The following is an 18,253-nucleotide window of genomic DNA, read 5'->3' on the forward strand; positions in this document are numbered from 1 at the left end:
CAGGACTTGTGGCATTTTTCCCTAATAGTGGAATTGTAAAGTGCTCAGGAACTGACCAAACCTACTGCAGATGGACATGGGGAAAGGCAGATTCACAGGACTATTCTGAGGATGCACTGGAGGAATAAGGGTATGGGTTATACAGAGATTTCCACCCTGATGAATTTCTTCTGAAAGGGTTAAAAGTGCTTATTTTATTTGAAGTAAACAACTACTACTCTCGATAAATCCTCAGGCAAATCTTCAGGTTGTCAGAGCACACAAAACCCCTCACTACTAAAAATAAATCCAAGATTAGCCCATAGCCAAAGTGATGACTTTTTATTTTAGGCAAAAAACAAACAAACAAAAAAATCCCAACAACATTCCACTATTGCAGTTTGTAAAATTTTCACTGTTTTCAGTAGAAACAGTTCACAAGTCAGAACTTAAGATTCAAAATAACATTGTGCAAAATAGTACTGGCATAACTACACATAGCAAAGAGACTAGTGTAAATCAAGAATTCCATTGAAATTAGTTGAGCTGCTCCAGTTTTACACCAGTGTACATCACCTCAGAATAGGCCCTTTTTGCAGAACATCCCTGGAATTCCTCTTACTTACAAAAATCGCCTTACATGCAACAAGTAACCTATCAGTACAACATATGCAAGAACACCTCCACAAGTTATCACAGTGTAACAGAGGAAAACATATCAGCCAATTCCATACAAAGGCAAATCTAATGGCAGTTTTAGACAGCCCTTGATTGCTACCCTCAAAAACGGCACATTTCAATAAATGAAGTAATTTAGAATAAAGACAAGCAATACTTTAACTATCAGTACATTGACAATTAGGGTGGATGAGGTGTCCAGAAAGGGTTTCCATTTTTTTAGTTTACTAAATTTTCCAAAGAGAGTTGTTCAAAAAAGAAATTGTGTAGGAAATGTTTCTTTTCAGCATTATCAGGCCAAGCCCTCTTCCACAATTCAGACAGACCTGTCAACACTACAGAAGTCTCTGTAGTCAAATACAAATCCCAGTGAAGAACTATTAAACAAAGACCATACCTTAAGTATTTACTGATGACATGCAACGAAATCAAGCAGTAACAGGACTCCACTTACATTTTGGAGCATTTAGAAAGAGACTGTTGCAGTTCAGCTGGGGTACAGGACTGGAAATTCACAGAACACTTGTGAATAGTTAACATTCTCTCCCCAACTGACTTGACAGGTAAAGTAACAGTTTCAAAACAATGCATCTAGGTCATTCTTCGTATACATAAAATGTAAAGAGCAGAACTGATTTTCAGAGTTGCTAGACACCTAAAAACTCATGTCAAGAAAATATATAGGTACATCTTGCAATAAGTGGTCATTTTGTTTTCTAGGTTTTGAAAAACAATTCCATAAGAATTCTTTGATTGCAATGAAACCAATTCTTCCACAGTGCTTTTCACCTCCCTAGGTTAGGAAAAGTGTATCTTCTATTACCTAAGAGCAAACATTTTTGTTTCAATAGGTGCCAGCCTGGCTTGGGTCTAAGCCACAATGACATCTTTAGGCTATGGCATTTGTTGAAGGGCACACACTTAAACTATGAACTATATGGAGAAAGAAGACTCCTGACATTCTCAAGAGTTTGGATGCTTTTATGTCAAGAGCTTTTTTGGGGTTACAGTCATTTCATGAGAACAAGTGAGAATGACACACAAGCTTTGCTTTGGAGATACGTGTAAGTGCACATCAATTCTGGATGAGAACAGGTGTGCAAGTCTACCCATAAAAAAAGATTCTTACAAATACCAGTCCTGCCTCAAACCATAAAATACAAAAAGCAGCAGACCTATGCAGACTGTGTGCATATGCATGATGAGTCAAATTTAAATCAAGATACCTAAGAAGTCGCTGAACTTTGTAACTGCAAGTCTCTGGTGACTATGCATTCTCATTGGCCCTTTCAGTTTCACAGAGAAGTTGTCAGGCAAAGTAACATTCAGGAAAGAAATATGGACATCACTGGCTGTGAGTTACTGTGAAGACATCAGTTAGCATTTCAGAGATGGCAGGAAGCAGACAGATAATACTTCAGCAAGGAGTTATTGCTGTACCACTGAATTCTATTAAACTCGATAAGCAATAAGAAGTTAGGCCTGAGGCAGAAGAAAGGTTAACGGACACGACTTTGTTGGAAAACACTGAAGCTGAGCCTTTTGGGAAGAAAAAAAAAACCAAACAAAAAAACCCAAACCAATCTCAGATTCTGAATTCCAGTAAACTGTATTTTAGAACAAACCAAAAAAAAAAAAGCCCTGAGAGTAAACATACTTTTAAAGAGCTGGTATTGCTTTACATAAAATCAAACACAGTAATCATTTACTTCCACAGTATGCAATATTGAATTTTCACTCCCTTTTTTCCTCACTTGGGATATGTGTATGCAATCAAGAATTTCCTTCCAAGATATATGCACTCAAGCGTTATCTGTTATTTTTACAAGTACTTAAATTTGTTGCTACAGGATTATGGCACCACACCAAGCAAGGAAAGAATAGCTGAAGCAGGTCAAACTTTAACAAAGAAGTCCTTTTCCCTTGTGCCTTGAGTTTTTAAAAAAAGGATTCCAATAGTCATAGCTGCCATCACAGACCTTTATTACAACAATGACCTCCTTCCTTGTGACTTAAATAGAATTTACAACTGGAGGAACACTAAATGGTGTATCTCAAAATCAGCTGTCAGTGTTACCGAATACTACCACTAGCCTCTAAGTGTAAATACAAGTGTAAATACCAAGAAAACAGGAGTATCAAGTGTTTCAAGTTGTGCATAAAAACAGACCTTTAATTTAAGCTACAAGGTAGGCAATCAAGGAATTGACTAGGTCTATGCATAGTTAGGATTTAAAGTATGCCAAAAGAACTCTTTTCAGTAAAACTGCATTTGAGTAATGCATGGGTCAACCCCTAAAAAAATGGATATCCCACTCTATAAATAAAAGAATGTTTAAAAAGCTCCATGCACTCTCAAAGCTATTTTGAAATTGATTTAAATACTTCATCTAACAGCTCTACTATGGCACAAGACAGCACATAAAAGTTTAAGGCTAATTTCTGTATGCACACATGTAAAAGCTGGTCTTGGAACATGAGCTGTCATATTTCTTAATTCTGAGTCTTTAGTGTGAATTCATAATAAAGTAGAGCTGCCACAGCAATAGTAGAGTTGTCCTACATATAAAAAAAGACTAAATGTTGTCCTGAATGCAGTTTTTATAAAAAGCAAAAATCTCACACATTTACATTTGGGTTTTATCAGAGCAGCTCACTAATTTGTACAGCACATTGTCCAATAACATATTATGTAAACTACCAAAAAGATGCTCAAATACTACTATAACAGGTGCAAAAGAATGTCCTAGGGTAAGAAAGCCCACTGCTATATGGGAGAGTCACTCTGTGATGAAAGCAAACACCAGAATGCAGTTTTGGTGAAGTCAGTTAAGTGTCAAGGCTGTAATAAAGGCTATTTGTTAACTTTAGCCCTTTGGTTCTTAACCTTTCAGTTAAGATCCCCTGATAAAGCACTAGGCAGTTTGGCATTGACGGAAAAGCTCTTTACATGCTACTGTTACAGAAATAGAAAACAGACTTAGAAGCACTCCTTCACCTGAATGATCTGATCTTCCATGGATCCAGCCATACCAGGTTTAAACAAACTTATCTAAAGCAGTAAAGTTTAAACTTCAAATTGCACTGTTTCAGAAGAAACTAATTAATACCCACAAAACCAAGGAAAGTATTATCAACTGCCCAAATCACGTACATTTGATGCACAAAGGTGCTTATTTTGAAACTCTGTCCCTCAACACCACCTTCAGTGTAAATCAGAGCTGTTACTTCAAAACAGATTTCTTTAGTCCCCACCCACACAATCCTATCTATTCTGATGGGAGGAAAGACAGTAAACCAAGTTTTGCTCATTTGCTAATTTAACCAGTATAATATTTTAATACTTCCTGGTATGTTTTTCATTTGCTGATTTTTTGCATAATTTTTAAAAAGGGTCTTAGTATACTATGACAGGACTTGCGCATGCTAACATGATTTGCACTTACTTGCTGAGTAAAGTACATTGCTATCAGTTATTTATGTAGGATTTAAAGGAACAGGAAATGTGCATCAAAACTATGACTATTATCTGCAGAGGTCTGAGGGGTTTTTCTTCTTTTCTCCCAAGTGAAGCATTTGCATTCAAGTTTAGCATATTAAACAATGAACAAAATTGTTTTATTTGCATTACCACCTTTAAATAGATGCAGTTATGAGGGGACCTGAGTATGCAACTGATCCATGGAAGCTAAGTATATGCAAGCCAGTGAGAACCGCTCACGTCTAACAGACCAATAGTCAGACCCAGAGACTGTCCATGATGACACTTACTTTGACCTTACTGAATCTAACTCTGTGAAAGAGGTACAAGGTCGACTTGGTTTTAAGTTATTAAGACACCGGCATTCCGGTCACTGCAGTTGTTTGCATATCTATATTCTATTTACTTAAACCCAAGTAACGCACCCCAGGAACACGAGCAACTTTGCTGAAGTTCCTGAACAGTTTCCGTTTGCAATTGCCTTCCCCCCTCATTTTCATCTCCTCTTATGATTTCAAAAGAACCATAAACTGCTGCATATCAGGACAGACCAACTGTCAGAAAATCCTCAGTTTTACGTGCCAGCCGAAGTTGCTAGTCAAAAAGGGAGAATGTATCTGCTGCTGTAAACTTCTGTGTAACAGATATCACACCTGGCAAACCATCACCTTCAACGGACACACAAGACACCACTATGACAAGAGGAAGGAAATCATGCACAGATATTTCAGTATTACATGGCCAGGATCTATAATACAGTGATGAGTTAAGTCAGAGCAAATTTGTGCCAAGAGTGATTAATGATTCAGGCTGAATAATCCCATAAGTAGCCAAACGAGCCTGTAAGAGGCAAGTGGCATGTTTTCTGGAAGAAAGAATACCAAGTAAGAGGATAACATGTTTTTTCCCCACCCCTGCACAAAAATCCTATGGACAAATAGAACAATACTGGGGCAAGTGCTTTAAAATGCAATTTTCCAGCCAATAAACTAACACTGGGGGGAATTCTGTGATGTAAGGAGTTTTAAGAATGTGACTTACCTGAAGCACAAACTTCCAATATAAAAAAAAAAAACGTACACTATATACTAACACTGCTTTTTGGATACTCTTCTGTTTTAAAAGTTTCAAACGTATTAACTTATCTTATTTTGTTTAGGGCTGAGGCTGTTCAGCAAGGTCATATAATTTGAGACTGCTGAAATACTTCAGCAACCCTTTGGTCCCAGCAGCTGCAAAACAGCCAAGCAAAAAAGAACCTTCACTACAAAAAAACCCCCACAAAACAAACAAAGTGGGGAGGGAGGGGGGAAGAAAAATCATTACCAGGAATGTGTCTTCTAAACACCATCTGCTACGCACCAGAAAAGGCGAATTTTTGTTACAAAATACACATTTTCATATAAAAGACATCTTGCAAAACCATCTGATTATCCCCTCCCTCTGCAGATTACAACGGTAAATGGGATCAGCTGGTTGGTCTTGAGATTTTTGCTTTAATGGGAAAAAAAGTCAAAGGACACATAGCATCACAATAACTGGTCCTTTAAATCGCAAAGGATTATGACAGTCTTTGTTTTCACCAGTGTTTAAAAAAGCAGGAGAGAAACAAAATCAGAGTCTTCATAAGCAGAAAGAGCAGAGTATCAGCTGCTGCATCCTCCTGAACTTCTCAATGTGCTACCAACTGTCAAATATACAAACAATTCAATTATGACAGTGCCATAAATTGTTAAAACAATGCAAATAGTGTGATCACAAATGTCCAGTCAACTGGTTCCAATTTTTCCCAGTAGTTGGCCAGAAAAATGTCAAGACAATCTAAATCTATCCTTCAGCTTCCTCAATACGTGCCGATTGCTGAAGTATAGAGGTCTGTGGTATTACTGTACTTGTTCCACGAGAGATCCTGTCTTGATCTGTGCTTGTAGACAAAGAAGTCATAGAAATGGGCTGCAACAAACTGGACGTCATGCCGGAGGAGACAGTCAGGCTGTGGGTAGTGCCCTTAAGTGTAAGATCCTGTGTGGGAAGAAGTGGCTTGAGGATGCTAACAAGACAGAAAGCAGAGCCACTTTTAGGAATGAAATTCACTTTGTTCTTGTCAGGGCAGTAGAAGGCTGGAATTTCATGCAATGGCTTTGGCCTAGAAATGAAATACACATAATAGTTTTAAGATTACATTGAACATTCAAATTCTATCAGTGGCAGGCATGCATTGCAGAACATGTCACCAGAGATAAGTTGAAGTTTAAACTTGAAGTATTTCAGCTACTCAATAATGCTTTAATGACACTCCCACCACACAGCAAATGGCAAAATGGTTTAAACTGCTTGTTTACATATGCTACAAGATTAACAGCATGTTCTTCAGGCAGGCTGTCTCCAAACCAAAGGAAAACACTAACTTCATGGTGTAGATCAGAAACCCTGTCCACAAATTGGCATATTCAATATATGAGAAAGTATTCTCAATCACGTTCTCCAGAAACTTTCACAATCCAGGAAGTTCTGCCCCCTGCTCCCTCCAGACGCTCTTCACACAGCAAGCCTTGTGAAAGAAGGCTGGCATAGCAATGTTCCTAATATTGCATATCTCAGAGCTGTTCGTGATCACAGGCGGATCACCTTTTCCAGACTCTCGTCTCCTTTGCATGTTCACCTGAGTATGGCCTGAATTTCTATAAAAGATGAGCCTATCTTACTTAAAAACCTCAATGCAGAGAGTAAAATGTAGTATTCCCACCACAGCATTCACAATCAAGTACCTGCCTTCTGTTTCTATCTCTAACTCTGCAATGTAAATCTACTAAGCTAGTCTAATTCTAAGACCAAACTATGGGAATCCACTCCAAAGCATCTCCTATCTGGAAAATAGCCATCAGAAATTTATACTCAGTTTCTTTTTGATAGCACTGTCCTTTAGCCTATAATCTCACACTCTTCCATGTGTTTATAATACAGCCATAGGCACCTCTGTGTTCTACTAGACCAAGCAAGCCAATCTTTTAGTCTGCTCTTCCAGGAGATACTCTTCTTTGAAAAGTAATTCTGTTCATGAAATAGGGTACGTTTCCTTGTTAGCTGATTCTCCAAGTGTCCAGAAAATCCAGCCCCATTTATAATTTTTTTTCCCCAAATGAAAATCCTGTAAACTTCAAATAGAAATAGTGCTAAACAAAGGCTGAACTTGAAATAGTTACACTCATGTATTCCACGTCTGTGTGGAATGCAAGTACCAGATGTCAGAAAGATTTTTGCATGAGACTGCAGTATCGAAGAACTGCCATAGCTAGGTAACAACTTCTGTAGAATCCTGTTTCACTCTACAGCAGAACAATCCTACAGCTATTACAGCTTGTTAGTACACCTCTCTGTACCTGATTGAGTTCCTCCTCCACTACCTGCCAGGTAAGAGAGCGCCTTTTCAAGCTACGCTAGTGTTAAAAAGAGTCTCAAGGTTTAGATTTAACACAATTCCAGCAAAAAATTATATACATATATACCAGTATGTAGTCACACGAAACAAAGATCAGGCTGTTAGCACAGTATTAGTTACAGAACTAATAATTTTGATCCGACATAAAAATCAATAAACCAATGGGTAACTCTGAATGTTAAACGTTATTTCTTACATAATAAAGATCAACTTACAAGCTTTCCTCAAAGACTTTCACTTTTTCACAGCCCTCTGGAGGTTCACGCTTGAACATGTAGCTGTTGTTGGGTTTTGGTGAGGTAGCATATTTTGGCAAGGGAGAATTATTCCCATTCTCTGCAGAAACAGTATCTCATTACTTAAACGTGTCACACTATAAAAACCAATAACTATCTTTAAATGCCCCCTGAATTGAAACCCACTTCAACCTCAATGCTGTAAAATTTTCATTCGCCTCCAAGTCTTCATTTGCAAATAAGCTTTCTTATCTCAATCCCTTTCCTTCTTTCCTTATACCATTTTCAGGCCCCTCTACAATTTCTGTTCATTCTTGGACACTTTCAGTTTGTAACTGCAAACCTGAATCTATGGTCCTGTGCTGTCAACGTGCCAAAAGAAATGGGCAGAAGCCATATTCCTTAAAAATCAGAATAAGTTTACATTACATTGTAAAATTCACCTAGTATACCTCAGAAGGTTTCTGGTTAAAAAAAGTAATTAAAAAACCCCCCAAACAGTTACATTTTTATGGGTGCATGTATGAAATGCTGGAAGGTTGCCCATTTTGTCCAAGATCATAAAAAATGACAGAATCAACAGGACTAGCCTACTTTGCTGTTTCACCTGTCGCTGTACACTATTGCTTCTTCAACATGCTTAAAGCACTTGAAGAATCAATCATTTAAAAACAAACATATGTTTGGGAAGCATATTCCTCAGTCCCATCTATCCAGCTTCAATTACAGAGCACTAGGTATGTGTACACACATGGCATTTGGAAAAAAACAGATCACTTGAAAAAAAAAAACAAACACAAAAACATTCTAGGATATGGGAAACAAACCCCCTCTTTTAACAATGAGTTGAAGCTTAGCATTGTCAAACTTTTAAAGTTACACAGTACCTTTATCTCTGGAATCAGTAAGAAGATCATCTGTAGAACATGGGCTTTCCTCACTGCCTTCGTTAGAGATGGTAAGAAATGAGGCTGGAGATACGGACTGGGAGCGGCTGCTGTTGTTACTACCCCTGTCTGCTCCACCAGGCGTCTGGGTGTCAATGCTGCGAGTACTACTACTACGCTGAACCAATGGAGGTGGTGCACGGTGCCCATCTGGAATATCTTGAGGCTGTTAGAAACAAAACAGAACAAGGTATCAGACTGCTGCTCTTGTCGGGTTAACAATTTCTTTATATCCAGTAATGCTGAGGGATTTTGTGAGTGTCGCAGAACTGTTTGAAGTGGAAAATTTTATTCATTACACAAGACTCCAACAGAAAATAAAATGAGCCAGGTTTGGAAACTAAGGACAACAGCTTGTAAGATTTCACAGAATCACAGAATTTCTGAGGCTGGAAAGGACCATTTTGAGATCATCTAGTCCAACAGCACTGCTCAAGCAGAGTCAGCTAGAGCAGTCTGTCCAGGACTCTGTTCAGTCAGGTTTTGAGTGTCTCCACAGACAGTGATTCCACAACCTCTCTGGGCAACCTGTTCCAGTTTTGAGCACCCTCACACATTAAAAATGATTAAAAAAAAATTTTAAAAAGCAAGAAAGGTGTTTTTCTTGTGTTCAGATTGAAATTAATGTTTTTTTATCATGCCCGTTGCCTCTTGCCCTGTCATTGGGCACTACTGAGCAGAGTCCAAACCCCTCCTCTTCATTCCTGCACATCAGATATTTATACACATTGATAATATCCCCTGAGCTTTCTCTTCCCAAGACTGAACAGTCCCAGCTCTTCCAGCTTCTCCTCATATGAAAGATGTTCCAGTCCCTTAATCATCTTCGTGGCCTGTATTTCTGATACTTTTTTTTTTACTAAATTTACCTCTAAAAATACCTAAAAATAAAATGAAAGTTAAAAACGGGCAGTTTATGCTTCGACTAGGATGAGGACAGTTCAGCATGGGCAATAAGAAGAAAAAGTTACCACAAAAACTCTCAAGACAGGCCTTTTGTCTTTTCCCCTGTTCTACTGATGTTTCTTATTTTATTGGAAAACTAATTACATCATAGTAAACACAGAGAAAAAAGGTTCAGATTCAAGCTCTATGCTGCTTTTTGCTTTACAAGAGACTTTTCAATTATCTTTACTAAAGAAAGCAAAATTTATTCTAGACATATTTAATTCATAAACTGTGCAAAATGAAGCTTATGAGTTAAAAACCTTAAAACAAAACCAAAATAATTATAGAAAGCAATAATGGTTACAGATACATACAACAAGCTGTTCCTCTTTGTCTCCCGTCTCCTTAATTATTATCTCAATCTCCTGATTCAGTCCTTCAACACTGTTTCGGAATCGTGATCCTGTTGATTTGGTAATTGGTACCACAGGAACAAGAGCATTCTTTGGGATGGGAGCCTGAAAAACCAGAGACAGCGATAAAGCAATGTAGATTTACTTATAAAACACAATTACTATTTCTACTCAAAAGCAAACCTTTAAACAGAACATATCTACACCTCATTATCAAGGATTTATATGAGACTACAGCAATCGTGTTAAAATGGATGCCTTAAACAGAGACATAGGCAACCTGAATTTTGTTTCAAATCTAATTTCTAGCAGGAAAAGCTTTCAACAATCTAGTCTCAAAACTTCCCTTGATATGGTCTGCCTCCAGTTTGACATTGATTTACAAGTGAAAATTTAACAGTAATCATTTAAATGTAAGTAATTCTAAAGCCCTTTAAAATATATTCACATTCCTTCTGAAGTGAGCTATATGACAATTTCATTTCGTTCACTGTTGGATTCACCATTTTAATTAAGATCATATTTTAATGGAAGTCTGCTATTACCTATAGTAACATGACCCACATAGATGGAAAACTATTCCACAAATGCAAGATTGCACTATGCTAGAATGAAGACCAGTATAGTAAATATATTAAACCAGAATAAAAGGTTGACAAAACAATTTAGGAAGACTTACACAGAAAGAATACCATTCCAAATGCAAATGTTAATATATAGTAGCTTCAAAACAAAGACTAACATTTTAAAAATCCAATGTTTCAAAGTAAGCATTAAAACTCCATTCTCAGGAAACACGTTAAAGTCTTCCAAAGCCCCATTTGGTACACCACAAATTTGAGATTTCCTATCCTCTCCATAAGCATCCATCCCCTCTGTTAAAAATCATGCTACCAGAACCCCAAGAGATTCTGCCCTAAATTTCAAGGGCACTACTACAGATAATGGAATGCTTCCTGCAAACATTTACTTCAACTCAAAGAACAGCATGACACTTAAAGTCACAGGAGAATTCCTGTGTAAAATTCCTAGTCTCTATAATCTAGTGTGCTGTGATTGAAAACATCTCCTCTACTGATTGCAAGACAGCGGCATTCTCACCTGCTCTTCAAAGTGTTTTTTATTGTGGTGTTTTTATTTTTCCTTTAAGTAACAAGACTGTGCATAGACAGACACCAAAGCACTGCAACTTCTCATGCAAATTCTCAAAAACCATATAAAATATGTCTGGAAAAAATTAATGTAAACAAGGGAATTTTAAGTGCAGATCATAATGCAGACTTATTCTCACAAATCTCCAAGGCAGCAAAACTTACAAATTACATTGGCTTTGCTTTACTGCAACATTAGGATATCCGTATTAAAAAAAAAAAAAAAAAAAAAAAGAAAAAAAGATACTTGCACAAGGACTACCAAAGCTTCTATTCAGGAAATGCTTGTGATTGTGTTTATGTCAACAGAAATAAACATTCTCATAATGGCCAAACTTGGAAAGACTTTCAAAAATCTGGCCTGGAGACGAAAAAGAGGAAACAAACTACTGGAGAAGAGCACAAAAAATTTTAAGAAAGCAACCCATCTAATTCTGTTCCAAACAAGGCCCTGGCTCAACAATCTAGTAAACTAATACAGGTCAATATCCAGTCATAATACAGGTATACCAGCACAAATTTAGGCACTAATACAGACTGTTTATGCACCCAGTTATTAAATATACATGTTCCTAGGACAAACTGATCTTCTTAAAAAGTAGAAAGCGGAACACAAGTATGCTTGTCTAAGATTTAAGCAGCCATTAGCAAAAAATATGGGAATTCTCCACCTTTTAAATACGATTGTGTACCACAGAAATTCTTAGAATCATAGTGCTATTTGAAGAGCTCAAAGTAGAAAAGAATGAATGGCTCCAATAGAGTTCCTTACGTTTTAATACAGCATGTTTCACTTCCAAGAGAAATAGTACTCTCTAAGTGACTAAGGATGACTTCTTAAGCCTGAGTGCTGGAGGGCAGAAAAGGAAAGAGGTACTGTTACTCGGTGGACTAACCTCTATACTAGAAATACTGCCTTAACAGAGGTCTGCATGGAGCTGGCCTCTGACATAAAGGAATAGGCTACCGACCTTTTACTACTCATCTGCATATTTGGGAATGCACAGAATGAAGCAAAGAGACAGACAGAGGATAATAATTACTGTGCTCACACAGTAACACACTGTCAGGGAGTTTTGGTGTGGGACAGTTAGAGTCCTGAAGCTTATGGGTATGGCATAAACTCATGAGATTATGAAATCTGGGTGATGACAAATCTAAACTGTTCACAGGCATTTTAGAAAAATGCTTTAAGCTCTTCCAATTTTTCAACAAGCAACAGAATTTTAAACAGAACTCAAGGTCTTTTGATGCTTTTGGATATTAGCATCAAAGCACCTCAAGGTTGAATGCATCACAGTAATTCCACTCTATAAATGAAATCTCTACCTATGTGAGGTGCTACGAGTGAAAAAAACCCACTGCAAACTGCATGCGGCTGGTCTCAATATTAGTGTTTGCTAAGGATGAACAAATTGGTAAGACATTAAGGACACATGCTTCTTGGGAAAGTGAAAGGAGGGGGCTTGATGCTTCGTAATGTCAAGTAGCAGCATAACATCAGCCAAGTGCACTGAGGAAAAAAGACTATTTTTAAAAACTTAATCCATTTATTCTTCCGTCTGGCTTCAGCTCTGGCCTCAATTCTTATTTCTCTATTATATTAACACTGGGCATAAAGGAAGATCCCACTGGTTTGACTCCTGTTTACAGATTTAGTACCATGGAATTAATTTAAAATCTAACATTCTCAGAAGCATCTGAGAAGGCTATGACCTTTCTACAAACCCCTCTTCCTGCAAAGAGGGACAGAATGGAACATTTCTGGCATCATGAAAAAAATAACCAACCAACCAACATCAAATTGCTCTGGAAAAAAGCGTAGCTAGCAGCAAGGACTTGATGAAGTTCCTCACCAACTACTTCCTGATACTGAGTAGAGGGCCAGGCATAGATAACAGGCTTACTCTGTAGAGATTGAGAGATTTCTCTCTTCAAAAAAAAAAAAAAAACCAAAAAAAAAACCACAGAAGAAAAACAGCTGGAGGCTTAGGTTGTAAGAACAACTTCAAGATTTTGGTAAAACTCAAGAATTGTGGAAAAGCTTAACTGTCTATTAGTAGGGAATAAAAGAGGAAATAAATCCATTTAATTGTTTCTTTTAGTTTTAACTAGAAGAGCAAGTCATTTCCAAAAGGTTAAACACAGTTTACCTGGCCTCTGTGCAGGGACTACTAAAGAAATTTCCTAACACATTTTCTAAATCTTGTCATGAACCCATGCCTTGAGCTCAGAAATCTCTGTATGACTCTCTACAGCCAACAACTGCAAGCTTCCTTCAAGTTGGAACATAAAAAAAAATTTCTAAATATTCTAATCACTAACTGCAAGTGTTTCCACATAGCCCTTTACACAAATCCTGCAAGAACTGAGCTCCCTAGAAAGGAATGAGAAAGCCTAGGAACTTTGCCCTTGATGCCTACAGTTTTTTCACTCTGACTTAGAAATCAGCCTCTAAATGCCGTTACTCTAATACTTCACTTACTCTTTTTTGAAGCCTTCTGTAACTTCACCCCTTCACAAGTAGCTCAATACAGCTGGCACAAAATTTACCAAGAAAAACAATGGTTTATTTTGTAACACAATGCTGGAAAAGCTGCTTTGCCTCAGTTTATATTTTATAGTCTGTTTCACAAGACCAAAACCTAATTATCTGTTGTGCAATATTTTATTCACGTACTCTAAAATTTGGCATAATGCAAAAGACCTCCATACAAGAAATAAAATTTCATGAGCATAATAATATAGTAATTATGATGCAAAAAAAAATTATATACATCATTTGGGGGAGGGGTATTTTTCAGAGTAGTAGCATCATCATTCATTTTCAAAATTAAAAATCACTAAAATTATATATCTTACACTAACAATAGTTCAGCATTCAGAAACTTACAGATTTGTAGAATACCAAGCCAAACCTGTTAGACTGCATGCAATTCTCCACTGTACTGAAAGGCCTACAAAGGTTTCTTAGTACACTTTTTGGGTTTTGGTTTGTTTGTTGTTTTTTTTTTTTTTTTTACTTTTCCACAAGTACAAAATAAATCTTCAAATAAGTTCCTCAAATTTGGATATAATACTTGATGCAAATATTTTGACCTACAATGTACTTATTTCCGCCCCCCCCAATGTGTCTCCCCAATTTTCATACACGTTCTCAAAAACAGTCCTAGAAGGGGTCTGGTTCATTTATTTGTCTGTCTTCTCTTTTTGGACTGTTCTGACTTCAGCTACAGCAGTCGCTAACAGTAGCAGATGCTACACTGCACCTGTACTTCAGTAAAGCAGATCAAAATGTAGGAATTTATATTAGACAGCCTGTTTACGAGAAGAGAAACAGTTTCTGTTTCAAGATTTAAGGAGTCTGAAGAAGTAATTCCCAAATTATGTCAAAAAATGTAATTCTAAAAAACATCCCAAATACAGTACTTCCAGCAGCACAGAAGTCAAACTAATAACAAACCGAATTCACAAGGCATTTTTCAGGAGAGGCACTCCTGAAAATTCATGACTCCTAATTAAATTAACTACATCAGGGATGAATTAGGGTCAGAGACAAAAGATGTTATCAATTTTTATACAAAGAAGGAATTAAAAAGAACAGTGCAGGAGAAATTCAAAACACTGTTCTACTTTCTTATTTCCAGTCCTGAAGTGTAAGAGATGCACCAACTTCTATCTCTGAAAGAACCTGACTCCTCAAGACTGTGTATATGGTTCTTCCTTCTATTTTTTATTTCATCCTTTACCAGAACAGGTAAGTAGCTGGAGAGCAGGACACATGCTGTCACAAGAGTTTCCCTCCCTGGCATAAATTATTTCTGGAAGGATGGAACAACAGAAAGGAAACAGTTTTCATTAACTGGTATCAAAGTAAAATATTTATTAGAAGAATGCTAACAGCATTTCAGGAGTAATTGGGATATGATTAGATTTACAGAGAATCTTCACAGCTGAAGTACTTTCTCAATTCACAATACCAATAGTTTCACAGTTTCTTTCAACTACATTGACATGCAAAGCAATTGTGACTTGTTCTTTTTGTAATAGTTAAAAAAAAAAGTGTGTTATCATAAATATATATCCATGAGATACTGGGGGAGGAAGCTTGCTTCTGAAAAAAATTACCAAAGTTTCCTAATAATTTTCTTGAAGTCACTCAAGCAAAACAGACTTGAAAAAGGATCTGTGTGTTTAGAAACCTGGAATTTTTTTCCACCTGCTCTCAATTGAGCTAAAAATATTACCTCTCTGTGAACCTGACCTCATTAACAGTCTTCAGATAAAACTGCAACTGCACACAGAAGATGTGGTGGCCTAACCATCACAATTTTTTTAAGTCATTACTACTTAAAGTCTCAAGGCATGATAAGTGATGGGAAAAAATAAAATGTTACAAAGGCTGAATGAAGCCATCAGAGTATAAACACTTTTAATAGAGTAACATAAAAATCCCAATGAATAGCCTTTTGTCAGGTAAGCTGTTTAAATCAGTTCATCATATGATTAGACAAGTGCTACTGTCAAGACAGAAAATGCAATTTTTTTTTGAGTATGTATCATTTTACCACCAGTCTGCTCCATGCCATATTCCACATGCAAATTCCCAATTGTTACAGCAATACGTAATGAAAAAGATAATCGATGGTTTTAGATTAAACTTATCTGTCATCCTTTTGTAGAGTCTGCAGAATGCACTTTAAGAGTCTTGCTTTAAGGAAGGATCTAGCTATCTGAAATTCTTTGAAAGTGGGAGTTCAAAGCCAGCCTACCCAAGCAACAAAAAGATTCAGGACCCCATTTGCTTGAGGAAGTCAAAGGAAACACCTATTTCATAGAATTCACCTATAGCTACAACGTATTTAACAGTATGTGGTATTTCTAAGTTCCTTTTAAGACAAATCACAACCTTCAAAGGAGTTAAAAATAATATTAGCTACCCAGCATGTCCATAAAGAGTACAGCCTTACCTGACTGTGGTTAATGGCTGCATGGTTACCATGAAATGGAGAGTGTCTTTCTTTATCACGATGATGCCTACTGCTGTGTTTGCTTCTCTGCAATTGTTGACGCAATTTTGCGATCTAATAAAGGAAAAAATTACATTAGATTTCACCAGATATATTCAGGTACATACTTAGTTTCACCAATTTGTTCCATCACTTATTTAAAATCCTTTACTACCACAACATTCATAATTATTGCCAGCACTAAATTAGATTTTAGTTCTTGCAAACCTAATGTCTTGGCTACCAGGTCAGCTGAAGCCCAGAAGATACCTCTGGAGGTTTAATGAAACAACTTGCAGATTTGAAAGCAGTTTGGCCACTGCTGGTTTTCCTCCTTTGATGAGGAACGTCACCGGCATCTGACACTTTCTTTTCCACACACTCAGATAAAAAAATTTAATAGTCCTGCATTGTTATATGAAATCAATACCAAATGAACTGCTATTTCTTATTTTCCCCAAGCCCACAAAAGCAGTACAATATTTATGCCTTCCTGAAAACTCACAGTAACAGTGTGCACAAGCAAAAAAAAGTAATCCAAAGGTATCTCAAATAATAGTATTTCTGACCTCCTTGAGTTGTTCATTGCTGCCCCATGATGATGAACGTTTGTGCGAGCTTCTCTTCTTTTCTAAATATTCTTCAGCCCAGGCACTTTCTGTCTGCAGCAAGAAGATTACAGGATTAATTAAAAAAAAAGATAATTCCTACTTTCTGACAGAGTATTTTGAGATTAATCAGAAGAGAGAAAAGTGTTAAGATTTGCTAGATTCAGAACTGCGACTGAAAAGCAGTCACTGACTAGTAGTCTTAACAAGTAAGTAGAGTAAAACTATGTAATTAAAAAAAAAAAAAGGAAATACCCACCCCCAACTTTAAGACCTACTCTAACAGAGGAATGTGCTAGTTTCCTCTCCAAATTATTGAGCATAAGGCACATTAACAGCCAGATGTACCACAAGCTGCTATAGAGCTCTGAAGAACTAGTAGGACAGTTGTGAAATTGGGGGAGATGGTGTATTTTATTTCCTGCACAGATGCTGACCTTGGTATTTCTGACATATTAGCAAGGGTAGCTTGGTGTAAACATTTTGAAGCTGTACTGGTGCAGATTTTCACAATCATGTTCTTGCTCAGAAGAACAAGAAAAAGGAAGGCAAGGCATACAGAAGTATTGCAAAGCAGAGAATTAATTAATTAACACCTCAAAGGGCGTCAAGATTCATAGCTGTCTCAAGCCAAGCAGAAAGCAACACAGATAATACTATGCTAGTTTCACTAAAACAGGAAAGACATTAACATTTAATAAAGAAACTCGCAAACGTACTGTGGTGAAAAAATACTGAGAAATTAGAAGTATTATTAAGATCACCTGCATTTATTAAGGTAACAAAATGCACAGACAAGCCTGCAACAATACCACATGCTTTATAGACAGCTTGTATTCCCACCTAACCATGTCCGGAATGGCCTTCAAAGGCAGTGAATTGTAAACACTAAGAAGAAGGATAACAACATCTATCAGGAATTTCCGTGCAGCCACACACACAAAAAAAAAAAAAAAAAAAAATCTAATGAACCAGGAGGAAGGATTTCTGGAAGCAGCTTATACACTGAAAGAATCAGCAAATTCCTTTAAATTCACTGTTGCTGCAGTGCAATTCCTAGCACACGGCAGTGATCTAGCTAACTCAGCCTCAGGAGTCATTGATAAAAAAAAAAAAAAAAAAAGTATCTAATGAACCAGGAGGAAGGATTTCTGGAAGCAGCTTATACACTGAAAGAATCAGCAAATTCCTTTAAATTCACTGTTGCTGCAGTGCAATTCCTAGCACACGGCAGTGATCTAGCTAACTCAGCCTCAGGAGTCATTGATATCTCACTTTCTTCTGCAGACAAGAACTTTGACTTCAAAGCCTTCACATCTACAGCATGCAACAGTTGCTCTTATATTTGAGACTACCAGCTTGCAAACCACAAACTGACCTTACATACCTACCCCTTCTCTACTCAGAGCACAGAAACTCACAAG

General features: G+C 37.1%; 1 protein-coding gene across 1 annotated transcript in view; it reads right to left on the reverse strand.

Moving 5' to 3' along the window:
- Positions 1–304: 304 nt before the first annotated feature.
- The window catches only part of FAM117B (family with sequence similarity 117 member B), a 29,926-nt gene continuing 11,977 nt past the window's right edge, over positions 305–18,253 (reverse strand). The window contains exons 5-10 of the mRNA XM_014954149.1: positions 16,791–16,883; positions 16,183–16,296; positions 10,023–10,166; positions 8,701–8,926; positions 7,793–7,913; positions 305–6,284 (exon numbers count right to left, since the gene is read on the reverse strand). Of these exons, the coding sequence (XP_014809635.1) occupies positions 5,966–6,284; positions 7,793–7,913; positions 8,701–8,926; positions 10,023–10,166; positions 16,183–16,296; positions 16,791–16,883 (1,017 nt within the window). The 3' untranslated portion in view covers positions 305–5,965. The remainder of the gene's footprint in view (positions 6,285–7,792; positions 7,914–8,700; positions 8,927–10,022; positions 10,167–16,182; positions 16,297–16,790; positions 16,884–18,253) is intronic.

The sequence above is a fragment of the Calidris pugnax genome, unplaced genomic scaffold (assembly GCF_001431845.1).
Source record: "Calidris pugnax isolate Ruff unplaced genomic scaffold, ASM143184v1 scaffold103, whole genome shotgun sequence".
Classification (NCBI taxonomy): domain Eukaryota; kingdom Metazoa; phylum Chordata; class Aves; order Charadriiformes; family Scolopacidae; genus Calidris; species Calidris pugnax.